The 13,737-nt window shown below is 41.8% G+C and overlaps 1 protein-coding gene across 10 annotated transcripts; it reads right to left on the minus strand.

Moving 5' to 3' along the window:
- Positions 1-136: 136 nt before the first annotated feature.
- On the minus strand, positions 137-13,405 carry LOC130375042 (uncharacterized). Of its 10 annotated transcripts, XR_008893712.1 has the most exons (9): positions 13,293-13,405; positions 11,835-11,948; positions 9,088-9,340; positions 8,411-8,578; positions 8,185-8,261; positions 3,819-3,892; positions 976-1,171; positions 522-643; positions 137-403 (listed from the first exon to the last, which is right to left on the minus strand). XR_008893712.1 is itself a non-coding variant. In XM_056582046.1 (7 exons), exons 3-7 carry the CDS (start codon positions 8,529-8,531, stop codon positions 203-205), a joined length of 714 nt encoding a protein of 237 aa, XP_056438021.1. In that variant the 5' UTR covers positions 8,532-8,578; positions 11,835-11,948; positions 13,293-13,400; the 3' UTR covers positions 137-202. The 10 variants fall into 10 exon arrangements, 2 of the variants coding, with proteins under 2 accessions (XP_056438021.1, XP_056438020.1); XR_008893710.1 differs by lacking the exon at positions 9,088-9,340 and having other exon boundaries at positions 976-1,174; positions 13,293-13,401; XR_008893711.1 differs by lacking the exon at positions 9,088-9,340 and having other exon boundaries at positions 976-1,164; positions 13,293-13,400.
- Between the last annotated feature and the right edge of the window lie 332 nt (positions 13,406-13,737).

A 13,737-nucleotide genomic window follows, 5' to 3' on the forward strand; every position in this document is an offset into this window, starting at 1 on the left:
GTACGACGCACTTCAAGATCCACTTACGCCAACGATGCTTTCGGGAAACTGGGCCCTGGGCTGTCATGAATATTCGTGCTGCGGTGATGTCATTTGAAAGTAAAAATGATGATGGGACAACAACGACAAACGGAAATAATTATTTAATGTCAGTTAAACAAAACTCGAACAGGAGGGGGGGGGGGCGATGACTACTCCTCCCTTAAAGTAATTTAAGTAATTTGGCCTTTTCAAATTTAAATAATAATTGGAAAGGCATGGCTGGGACGGTCTTGCCAACGACTGCATCCCACATGGCCTGTGGAACGACGTGTTCATTGTCACTGGGGTCCAGGACCTCCATGTCCCTGTCTGGGAGGGTCCTGTACCCCATGACCTGGACCTCCTTGTCTCCATTGATAACCTACAGGAAATTAATATATTAGTTTTTGCTTGGACGCGCCCGTTGGATGCAGAGTAAAAAGGTTATACCTAAATGCTTTAAAATCAATACAATGTATAGCCTATTGTCATTTACTCACTTCCACTGAAGTGTGCCCTGTCGAGTGGAGGCTCAGTCCCAATTCCTTACATCTTTCAGCACCACGGTCCTTCGAGGCACTGGCGGGCCACCGGGTGTTGTGTGCGGGTGGAACGCACCTAGCTAAATGAGAAATGGGAAAATGGCATTACACAACCCGGATAGCTTTCTATCTAAGCGATGACAGTAACAAAGTTTCATGCATGATAAGCGGTACGATTTTTAAGTATAGATTTTTCTTTTCTAAAATGTATTCCAATATAGTTCACCTTTATCCAATACCATTGTAAGATGTTTCAGGACTGATTTAAATGTAAGCTACAGAAAATAATGTCACAGAGAAAGTGGTTTTAGTATTTTCTATTTGTTTTGATAGAATTGCTGCAACCATTATAAGAGAGGGTTTCTGCAAACTGCCAGTCAAGTGGTTAAATTCAAATTATATTATAACTTACTTCTTTGACCCAGCCCTGAACAGTCACCAGTGTAATGTCCTCGACCTCTGCCATCTCTCGCAGAGGGACGAGCATTGACTCGGGACATATTAATTCCCGAGCCTCTGCCTCCAGGTGGGCGGGGACTTCTACCGCGGCAGCGATATAGGCCACGGTCTGATGCCTTGTGAGCATCACTTTGATGCAGACCTGCAAACTCCTCAGAGGAATAAAGGTGACAGTGTCACGGGGGGAATTTTGTTTAATTGTAATAATGACACTAGTCTGAGCGTGACTTAACAAAACTCAGCATACTTTATCAAAAATCAATGTCAAAACATCCTTGAGGCTTATAAAAAATATTTTATTTACAACTGTCACAATTTTCTTTTTTGTCTCTTAGCCTCTGGGGTGTTCCACAAAGCCGGTTTTATCACATAACCGGGTAAGTTAACCCAGGGTTCGCGGTAACCCTAGGTTTTCCGTTCCAAAAGCATCACGGTATGTTAGTTGCTATAGAAAAATGCCTTGAATCAAACCTGGTCGGAGCAGGTTTTGCGCAGGTTAAGTTTGAAACATAACCCGGTTTTGGGTATTTAAACCCGCGTTCACCGCAGATTTCATGTGTTCACAATGGCATGCCCTTTTGATTAGAGAACTGCTGATATCGGAGCGCAAATTATACGTGCAATCCACCGGGAGCGATTGATAAGACCACGGCTCGACATCTTGGCATATCAAATTACTTTTTGCTGGACTGGAGAGATAGGCCTATAGATTATCGCGCAAATCTTTAATATATTTAAATAGCCCTACATAGCCAACACTACCAATCGAGGACCTGGCCTCAGTTCACTCCAGACTATTTGCGTAGCCCTCCGTTTTTTGCAAATGGTAGTTTTATCTAGGCTATAATGTTGGAGATTCTGAGCACATCTCAGTCCTTTCAGATGACCCATCCAAGATTTGTATTGGCCTCCTATCATACAAAGAGCAATATTTTCTGAGTACTATGCCGAGAGGCACTTACAACACAAAGTATAAAATAGTCCTAACGGACTTGCATCCACTGGAGAATGTTTGATCGTTACACGCACTAATCCATCTTGATCTGTGAAGTTGATGAATTGGCACTTTTAGGTTTTCTACCCAGTTACCAAAAAAGAAACATTTGGAATAGTATGCCCTGTGGCAAGCACATGGTTTGCATGTGTTACTTCGAAGGTATTCTACTTGCTGTAGTTTGGTCTGGCTTTGCAAGACTACTTCGAAGGCAAAAAAAATCTAAAATACAAGAAAACACAAAAACCTACATTCAACCAGAGGGGTATGGCCCCTGACTCTCTGAGGAGGTAGGTACCTCCAGGTACCCCCTCCATGCCAGGGCGCCCTGAATTTATGTTTATTAACAGCTCCCCCACCGGGGTCAAGACAATTTGAGGGCCAGATCCATTCTGACGACTGTCGGCCTTTTCACGAATGGCTTATTTATATTTATACCAAAAAAAAGCTTACCAGTTTGTATGTTTTCTATCAGTGATGTTGCTAGGTACGCGTCCTGCGTCCCTGACGCATTAAAATCTGAAAGGACGCACTAAACTCACTATCCATGCGTCCCGGGGACGCATCTCATTTCCCCCATGAAAAACGATACATTGTGAACATTAAACAACTCGTGTTTAATCACAGTAACTGGCCAAAGAAACCTTCTTGTGAGCAGACTGGACAAGCGCTGTTTCAACCCTCTGCGCATCTACTCGGCGCAGACGTGATCCCCTGTACAAAGTATCGCGACATGCTAATTTAGCCGCTACCAAAACAACTAGCTCGTCACCGCTGATTTCATTTCAACAATTAAAAATACGAACTTCATAGTAAATAAACCCACGTTTCCACTGCTCGATGCTGTGCTCATTCGTGTCGATTATGTTGTAACGTTTAGGGGACGTGCTGTAATGAAATAAATGAAACATAATCCGGTGGTGGTGATGAAAACTACATTGAACGGCAGCCGCCATTTTGTTATGCCCAAACGGCGCCTGCGCATACATCGCGCTTCCAACGAGATCCCGTTTTTCTCGAGAAACAGGCAGAGAAGAGAGAACGCAAAAATGCCACCAAAGAAAAAGATGAAACCTATTGCAGGTCAGCATACAATTACATTTTGAACATACATTAATAAATCCGTTTATTATAACCATATCATACCACCATCAAGGAGTTTAACACTATTAATTTAACTTAAGAAATAGAATAATAATAAAAAAGAAATAAATTTTTTAAACTGGGGAGTCGACTCGGGACCCATTGAATTTCTCAGGGACCCACCCAACTCGCCACCTGTGGGTCCCGGGGACTCACTACATTGAAAACCTATCAACATCACGGTTCTATACTTCATTTTTATACTTGATCCGCTGACCGCTTGGCAGCCATCGGAGTACATATTTTTTTAAGAAGAAAGGGGTTATGTGGTAGGTTCTTTAAGAATTCTTAACTGGGATATTTATATATTCATGGCTCAAATATTAAGGATCATGCTTTTGACGTGTAACTTACGCATTTACGCGGTCAGCGATCCGCTGCCCCCCCCCCCCCCCCCCAAAACAAAACTCTCCGGTTCTACGATTCACGTGAATGACCAAATTGACCAAGAAAACGGCGATTGTTGCCGAGAAGCGACAAGTTCGCAGCTTTGTTGATGTCCCCGTAGTTGCTCCACCCAAAATGTTTTATTCTATACGAATTCCCCTCCTCTATTCCCTTTGCCAATTCCTCAAATAGAATGCATGTAGTTGCCCTTTTCCCATCTGACACCCCAGCAACATGTTTTTTTAAGGTGGTGCCGGCCAATGCCTCCTCACCTTCGTCTGCTCTCTCAATACCACTATTTTTATGGTGATCGAGTGTAGCCTCTCATTGGACCTAAAGCCATTTTCTGAAAATACAGACAAGAGAAAAAAAACAGTTTTTAGAGGCAAGTTTAATATTCAAGGTAAGATTAAATAAGTAAAAGCACACCCTAGTAGCATATAAAGTTACACGTAAAGAACGACCCAGATAATAAAGATATCACGTTGTTGCCCCCTCCGGCCAACAGAGGGCGCCCCCCCTCTTTTCGCGTTTATTTAAGAGGTGAAATTATGCTGTTACAGAAGATCCGGAGTTACTACTGCAGTGCATGCATGCTGCATGGAGCACTACTGTATTATCCAACGGCCCTTTTAACGTCCATGCCAAGCAGCCGTGTTCAGTATTTTAAGTGACTCCTGAAGTTAGTTTATTCGCTCTGTGCTTATAATTCCAAACAACGGATGGTAAAGGCTACTGTTAACATTAGCATAGATAAGACTAGCTCCGTTGAAGTAGGCCAGTTAGACCTCCCCCGTCCACGAGGTAAGACGCTAACGGAGCATACTGGGCCAAACAGTAAAACTACGTGAATGAATCGCTACAAATAATTCGTACTTAAAGTAGTGTTAACTTAATATATATAGTACTACTACATGGAATAAACTTGTCAGACGCATTCCTTCCTTCTTCACTTTTAATCGTATCATTATAAAAGATTTTGTTCTCACATATTTTGGACACGTATTTAGAATTAAAAAATGTTGTTTGAATCATCACAAAACAGAACTACTGTACATATGAGACATTTTGAGTCAGTGAGAAAGATTGAACTGCCTTGTTTGCCTAGTTTGGCTCATTCTGAGACACTCATGCAGATTCTCATAGGTCATGGAGCAAAGTGCCCTTGTTCTGATGGCATTCATATGAGAAAAGCTTGACTCGCACGCATCGGTGGAGCCAAACATTGTCAGAATCAGTGATGCCAGTTCCTGATTGTGGGGTACCGATACTGGCTAGTATCACCGGCTACACACAGAAACCTGATTTACATGCAACTATGTTTCTCCTTTATTTTATTATTTTTTTGCATGCAACCTCTTGCGGGCCAGAAAAAAATTAAGGGCCGCATTTGGCCCACGGGCCGCTAGTTGAATAGGCCTGCTATAGGGTCCAGTGTTTCCCCTACCATTGTTCAGGCCTGGCGGGTCGCCAGGCCAACGAGCGCCCCCGCCAGGCCAACAACCGGCCAAAAAAAAATAATAATGCGGTGTCGCGCGTGCGCAGATGATGCCCCATCATAACGGACAATCTGACAGCATTAAGTTACATCATCATTAGCATGGCACCACCAAAAAAACGTAAAAGGGATGAAGGACAAAAAGGTATTTCAAGGTACTTCCTAAACACGGTGCCAAACGAGAGTACAGGTGGGGAAGAAGGGCGAGTGACAGGTGTGGAGGAACAAGTCAGAGGGGCAGAGGGAGGAGATCATTATCTCCTCCCAACACTTGTCAGTGTTGAATCATTATCAACTTGTGATGGCTAAGCAAGTGTTATATATGGAAATAACCAACAAATACTCTAGCATCCCGTGAAAAATGTATAACAAATCACACTATCAGCTCTTACCACCGGGCCTAAAAAAAATTCTAGGGGAAACACTGGGGTCTATAGCAGGGCTATTCAATTCATGGTCCCCGGGCCGGACCTGGCCCACGGAGAAATATTTACTGGCTCTTTTAGTGAAAAAACTAAGTTTTGTTTTTTTTTAACTACAAAAAAAATAAAATAATAAGTTTTAACTGCTGGCCTTATAGGGGCCGATATGAGCCGCCCTCTCTCATCTCCGCGCAGCACAGCGTAGACGAGGCGCGCAGCCACAACAATCCTCCCCGCATGCTCCCACTACGAGCTTCGTCGTGAGCTTTTGCATTGCTCCTCTCAACTGCTTGGCGGGCTCCGCTTCGAAGTTCACGCCTAATGTTGTTTTGATGATCGTTCTGCCTGGTTGAATCAACACAATGTTGTTTTCTTGTTGCGAGTGTATATTGGTGTGTAAAGAACTGAGAAGGCATTGTAAGATAATGGCAACGAGTGAACGCTGGCAACTTGATGCCGCTGCTCGCCGGTAACTTATTATTATTATTATAATCATGCCAACTTCAATACCACTTTCCCACTGGGCTCTGATGCTCGCCGCCAGAAGATTTTGGGGCTAACTTCATGCTATGAACAGAGACGCCGAACCCTAACCGTTGTTCAGAACAAGATCAGCATCACTACGAGTCACCTGGACATTAGGCAAAAAGAAAAGGCAGTTTACAGATGCTGAGACCGTCAAAGAGTGTATGCTTGCATCGATCGAGGAGGTGGTTACAGATGAGAAAACCCGAAACAGCGTGTTTGATTCAATCAAGAAAATTTCCATCTCTAACACGTCAACATCAAGGAGAGTAGACCCTTGCATCGGATGTTTTTGAGACTCTTGGACAAAGCACAGCTTTGCCTCTATTAGGGCTGCACAATGTATCGAATTTTTATCGCGATGACGATATTGGCGTCCCACGATGATACGTATTCTCGCGATATTTTTTTTAATAATGCATCCGCAAAAAAAGAAAACCAAATTTATGTCAGACCACTTATTTTTTAATTCTGGGACTGTGCGCTCCGTGCTACTGACAAGAGTTCACTGCTGCAGCAACATGTTGCCACTCACTCTGCTTTTTGTTGTTGGCGATCCCAAACCCGTGACAGCCGAACAAAACTACTTTTCGGGCCTCCATCTCACCCACAAGTGTCTCCACTTCAACCTCCGTGAAATATCGCATTTTTGCTTTTCTAAGTACTTCTGCCATTGTTTCCGACAAGACATAATACTTGCATCCGAGTCTGTTTTGTATGCAGATCGCATTCATGAGGTCATTTGCATTGACCATTTATGGTTAAAAAGGGGCGTGTACAGGGCAGAACGTGAAGCTGATTCAGCTGCGCACACTTGTAGGCACTCTGATTTATAAAGCAAAGATTGCGTATGGTGTGCGTACGCAGGGTTTTATAAATCGGAATACTTTTTGGCGCACACAAAATTTGGCTTTTGGGCGTACGTACACTTTTAGCAACGATCCCAGTTTTATAAATGAGACCCCTGGTTGTGTCATTAAACATGACGTGTTTACGACTGGAACTCATTGAACTCATTTCTGCTGGCAGCTACACTCCCACCAAATCACTGGTGTTTTATTTTAAATTAATAAACTAAATAAACTCATTGACATTCAGTCATCAGCTGACCTGCGACAGTCATTACAGCTGGCAGGTTCTGGACTAGTGAAGTCAGCCACCAGAAATTCCCTAATTCAAGGCATCTTGCACTTTTTGTCCTCACTATGTTTGGATCAACTTACAAGTCAGAATCTGCATTCTCACACATGAATGCTATTAAAACGAGTAATCGCGCATCCCTCACTGCCGAGCACCTGCACCACTGTATGCATATTGCCATGACGTCATATATTCCCGATTTCACTGCTCTTGCAAAATCAAACAAATGCCATTTCTCTCATTAGATGGCACATTTGACCAAGAAGGTCACTGCATGCCAGTTAACACTAACAGTCAGCCTATGTTTATTAAATAAGGATTGTTTTTGAAAAGACTGTTGCACTTAAAGTAATCTATTACTATGTATTTTGATAAGCTGTGGCACTCTTGAGTAAACCTAGGCCTACTTGTATTTTGATAAGCTGCTATTACTACCTGTATTTTGATAAGCTGTTGCACTCTTGAGTTAACCTATAACTATGTAATTTGATAAGCTGTTGCAGAGTTAACCTACTGTCTTTTCCTGAACTGATAAGATTATTAAACACTAACAGGCAGCCTATGACGTTAATCAAATAGGGATTGTTTTTGAGAAGCTGTTGGTCTCCATTTGATTAAATAAAGAAAATATATGCACTCCTATGTTTTTTCTGGCCCCTCATTCTGGATCATTTCCACCAACCGGCCCCCATTCAAAACTAATTGAATAGCCCTGATCTATAGCATATAACCGAGTTTTCTGATTAAAGTTTAATGTAACAGTAAACTGACAAAATCGCTAATTAACACCGCAACTGCAAATTAACCACACAGAGATAACCATGGCAACCGGTCAAACAAATTTTCTTTTACCATCATTCTGCTCGCGCATCTGCCGTGTTGATAAACAAATAATCCCCCTATACTAAATTAATAGTGGTACATTGCTGTTAGTTACTTCTTACGGACAAATGCACTTGATAAAAACATCTGCTAAATGCTTAAAATAAGACAATGAAATTCCAATAAATTGAATGATTGCAATGCATTTATGTACACAGCACAATTTCTTACGAGAGAGCTCAGTGGACACCTTGAAAGATACTTTAGCAGATCGCAGTAGTTTGTCGAATATATCAGCCTCCATGTAGCTGCCAGCAGAAACAGTTGCATTATTTGGATTATTAGAATAAATGTAAGTTTCATAAAATAATAGTTTATTAAGAATGACACCACAATTAAATATATATTATATATTTATCTGCGTTTAATTTAGTTTTAAGTATGTTTACAAGCTTACCTGTTAATGTAATCAATGTATAGAAGAAAATCCCCGGCGAAAGCGTGGAGAAGACACCCGCATCAAGGTCGCCATCAGAAGCTTGCTGGAAAAGGGAACCCTGGTCCACACCCAAGGGCATCGGAGTATCTGGGTCTTTCAAGATCGCCAAGGTCACAGAAGTGTATCCTGGTGAAGATGGACATGTGAGAAAGCTGCAAATGCTGATCAGTGAGTCAGCACTGGATGACCAAGGAAAGCGGCTCACAAAGCAAACGTACCTAGCACGGCCTATTCACAAGACAGTTACCCTGCTTGAAGCTGAGTAATGCAGCTACCTCATTTAAACCAAGTCTCATAATCTTTATTTAGTTTATTCATTTAAAAGAAATCACCAGTGATTTGGTGGGAGTGTAGCTGCCAGCAGAAACAGTTGCATTATTTGGATTATTAGAATAAATGTAAGTTTCATAAAGTAATAGTTTATTAAGAATGACACCACATTTAAATATATATTATATATGTATCTGCATTTAATTTAGTTTTAAGTATGTTTACAAGCTTACCTGTTAATGTAATCAATGTATAGCGGAACTATTGTTCTGAGGTGCAAGAGGTGACGTTTATTGTTGTAGCACCAGCATCGGAGCATGCAGCGCGTGCCCAACCGCTTTTTGAGATAAGTGCGGGAATATTACCTTTGTTAGTTCAACGTGAGACACACTGGAGAGAAGTTGCCTTTGTGTTACCCGTTTCACTCCCTGAAGTTAACGCGGCCAATGAGTTCTCACGGCATGTTTGATGGCAAAGAGGATGATGAGACTCAGCTAATAAATGCCCGTAAACAAGAAAGCCTTGTGTCAGTGACTGTTGACTGGAGGGAGCTACACTCCACATTGACCCCAGAGGAATTCAGGTCCACAACAGCTCCATTCAGCAAATTAAATTTAGCTGAAACAAAAAATATATATTGCCTAATTAAATCCTTTAATGTAAACACAGAAAAAAGATTTCTAATAAAATATCTAAGATGAAGCACTAATGTACAGCCAAAGACAATATATAGTGCACTATATCCGTGATAGGGAACGATCGACACAGCCAAAGCAGTGTTGCCAGGTGTACGATAATTATCGTATTTGTACGATAATTTGGCCCTCTGTACGATGTACGATCAATAATCCCAAAAAAGGCCAAAAATACGATAATTTGACCATTCAGTGAATGTGTGGTTGTAATCGGTTGTAATCAGCCTGTCGCAACTGTCTGTCGGATTTCTTTTTGTGAACCCTGAAGGCATCTCTTTCCATGTGACAAATTTCAAGCCAATCGTGCTTTTCTAAATGTGAGCTTGCCTCAGAACAACGGCAATGATTGGCTGAATAGTCCGCTCCGCCCGCCCCAGGAAAAAAAAAAGAAAGAAAGAAAAGAAGAAGCAGAGACGGCTCAGCCCGGTCTGGAGAAGCGCGGAAAAGAAAATGAAAGAACCTTATTATATAGCCAGGTTATATATGCACTTTATTTTATTTATTTTTTCCACAATATCTTTATTAGAGTTTTAAGCACCATAGCAAAGAGAAATACAGTCTTTGACATTCCTGCAACATGTCAACATATGTTAGCTGCCTTACTATGTTCAGAACAGAACATAAAACAAAAAATGACATAGAACTGCACTTTATTTTAAGTAAGAACCTGGTGTAGGCACTTTTAAGTTTTCCTAAGTGCAGTTTTTGTTTATTTTATGAATTGTTGTCATTTTGAGGACAGAGACAATGTTGTTTCTCTGAAAATAAAATTTCAATATGTGAAACCAAATCTTTATTTTCTTGTCATTTATCATGAATACTATTTCCCTTTTAAACCTGGTGCTATGTCTATTTACTAAAAGTGGGTGGCTGGCCTCCAGGCCTCATGATTTGGCTCATTAGTTCCCACCCGTCATTGTTTATGGGAGACACGTTAGCCTAACGTAACTGTGGGGCTGCTGATGAATCCATTCCGTACCAACGCAAAGCCGTTAGTGCCTGATAGATGCTATTCAACACTCGAGTGACTATATAGCGCATCAATAGACTTGTTATTTTGATTATGACGGGTGTACGATAATTTCCCTCAAAATACGATAATTTTATGTCTCTGGTACGATAATCCTACATTTCCCACCTAGCAACACTGAGCCAAAGGGTCTCAGAGGGTCGGCAACATGGAGGACGAGAGACTGATTGTCGAAGTGGAGCAACATAAAATAATTTATGAAATAAATCATCCTTTTTATCAGGACAATGTAAGAAAGGACAAAGCCTGGCATTTAATTGCATAGTCTCGGGAGTGGAAGGTGAGTACATTAGGTTTAGGATTATCGCGTGATCTCGTGTGAATACGGCTGGCTCGCAAGGCAGCGCTGCGTTGCCTTTGCACGCCCGGTGGCAATTGACGCAGGGCAGAGTTCGCAGCCGTTCCGCGGCGCGTACGTCCCCGGTGGAAATCAGGCGTGACGAATTTCAAAATCACGTAATTTGTAGAGTGCTTAAAAACTGTCGGAACCAAAGGGTTGCAATTCTGTGCATAATATTCCGGAGGCGCACACAGCTTTTGGCCGTGATATTATATATTATAATGTTCTCAAATACGAGGCGGAGGCAGTGTCTAGTCCACGGTTTATTCAACCATCAAACTGTATTCAATTCTGAACGTTAGGAATAGTAATGGTAAATCGGGCGATACATTCTCGAATGAATGTGGAGTAATCATAGCGGTCCTCCTCATTCGTTGGAACACGCACCCATTTATGGACTCCCTTGTACTCCACTTCCACCAGCATGACTTTGAAATAAAACACAAAAACTCAAGACAACCAGACAACATGAATATATAAATATAACATGTAAATTATATTAAATGACAAGTACCCTATTAACATTGCTACCACATTGTATAACCATTATTACTAGCGATTAGCTCAACGTTTGCTTGGCTAGCACCGCACTTTTCAGCTTGCCGCAACGTGGCTTATTAGAGGAAAGCTTAGCTTTAGCTATTGCTAGATCTGCGTGTGTTCCATTAACTTTCAGTGGTCATTTCAGGGATTCCGGTGAGACCAGGTTGAATATTCTTTGAAACTTAAAACTGGACAATTTATTCGTTAGAGTTGGATTTAAACTCAATGCAGGAGCTCTATTGGAGTGGATTGGACGAACATCGGAGCGAAATTAATGTTTGTGCTGCGGCAGGAGGAATCAAGGAATGGGTGCTAGCTAATGCTAGATACCAGCATGTGGTGGTATCCGAGCTGTAGGCCAAGTTCGCTAGCCTAATAAACCTTACCTGTTCGTAGCAATACAAAACAGACAGTTAAAATGTAACTATTCACCAAAGCTATGACGGAAAAATACATTTTCATCGAACAATATCACTCATCATGGCATTTGAGAGTTTTGCTTACCTTGAGCAGTCAAGTCCTTCCTTGCACAAGCGAGGGGGAAATGGCGCGGGGGAAAAAATCTTGAAGAAGACTACGCATTCTAGAGCCGTTACGTGAGGGCGTGGCTTCAACCTACTGGATCGAGTAGATCACACCAATCAGGGTCAAATTCAGGAAACTGAATTTCACATCGTAATAATGTCACATCAGACACTAGCAATGTTATTTCATTGCTGTGTGGTGCTGAAACAACACAAACACTCTTTATTTAACACCGTCCCCGATATTTTAACACTCATATATTTGCTCTGGACGTCCGTCTTTACGCCACTGGACGGAAATCATACTGTTATATTTTCTACTTAATTATGTATGTTATTTACAGTTGTGTCCCGGCATGTAATATTTACTATTGTATTCAGGGTTTCCTTATATCGGTCACCCATACTTTCAACAGCCTTGAGAATCTCCTATAGAACAATATAATAGCAAGGATAGGAAAATAAGATTGTAGAGGATATGGCCACCTGGAAAGTGGACATCTTTGACCAAGACTGTATATTATTCATCAGGAGGATATCATAATGCTCAGTGGTTAGGATTGTGTATGCAGTGGCGATGTCAACAGTGCATACATGCTACCAGTAGGAGGCACCATTGAGTAGGCTGCGTGACTCCGCTCCTAAATAACCCATGTTGAATTCATTGTCAGTCACTTTGGATACAAGTATGTGCTAGATTACTAAATTCTATACGGACTGAGTGTAGGCTAATCAAATGTTTCTCAATCAATGCAAAAATAAGAAGGAATTGTGCTGTCATCATTTTCAATGCTCTGCTGTTGTTACCTGGATCTACCTATCACTCCTAGCCTATCACTACTGTATTTTAGAACTGGTGATCACTGGTGATAATTCATGACTTTCATGACTTCAAAGACATGTATTGACCAATCACGAAGGAAGCATAAAATGACCAATCTCGGTATGCTGTTCATGACAAATACATATTAGTCATGGTTGATCGTTCGGTTCAGAAATAGGAGATCACCGACAAGGTGGGAGCTTGGAAGGTGTCAGGGGGTGCACACTTACTGGTAATGAACTGAACACATGGAGAGGAACTCGCCCACGTGGTGCATAGCCTCAACTAACCCTAAACTGCAATGGTCCAAATATGGCTGACAGCTAAATGGTCTGTCCCGGTCTGAACACTTTAGTTTACAGATACTAGGCGGACGACGGTATAAAAAGAACAGGATGCAGGCGTGGCTACTGAACCCCCTGCAGAGCAGTGCTCATTGGGGGAAGAAGAAAATTGGAAACATTTAAAAATGGTGGCTTGAGATGTCTCACCAGAGTTAGGCAGAAGACGAAGTCAGACCCGGTCATAATCACACCATCATAATGTTACAACCTGAAGAACTGACTAAGCTTCCTGGGAGTGTGTGTGGATGATGGCTGGTTTACAAAGACTCACCTGGCTGATGCTGATAGGACTCTGGGGCTGGGTGAGGCTTCGCGCCTGTTAAACCAGCCATCTCCTGCATGGCAGTGGAGCACCCTTTCCATTTTCATTACCTTCAAAAAATAAAATGAACCGGCTTTAGCATTGCCACCATGCGTCCTTTGTGTTTGGAGGAGCCAAGCAAAGGTCACCTAGGTAGTGTGTAGTAAAAGATATTGCTGCACACATATAATGTTCACTTATTCAACACACGTACAAAGCCATTTAACATGGCTTTGGATTAATCTACTGACAGTCAGCCATGCCAGCCAGTCAGATAGACAAACAGATACAGATATATAGATCGATAGATATATAGATACATAGGTCTAGTAAGAATAGATAGATAGATGGAGAGAGTGAAAGTCTTTGTGAAGCCACCTCCCTTTTCTTCAACGAAGAGGCCTATATTTAGCAC

The sequence above is a fragment of the Gadus chalcogrammus genome, chromosome 21, assembly GCF_026213295.1.
Source record: "Gadus chalcogrammus isolate NIFS_2021 chromosome 21, NIFS_Gcha_1.0, whole genome shotgun sequence".
Lineage (NCBI taxonomy): Eukaryota > Metazoa > Chordata > Actinopteri > Gadiformes > Gadidae > Gadus > Gadus chalcogrammus.

Excerpts from the sequence above, each read along its gene's own strand:
- LOC130375042 (XM_056582045.1), bottom strand. The coding sequence starts at position 8,531 with ATGCCCTTGGGTGTGGACCAGGGTTCCCTTTTCCAGCAAGCTTCTGAT. Across the intron at positions 1,175-3,818 it reads TATTGAGAGAGCAGACGAAG|GAGTTTGCAGGTCTGCATCA; the intron begins GTGAGGAGGCAT and ends TATTCCTCTGAG. Across the intron at positions 404-521 it reads CAGGGCACACTTCAGTGGAA|GTTATCAATGGAGACAAGGA; the intron begins GTGAGTAAATGA and ends AATTTCCTGTAG.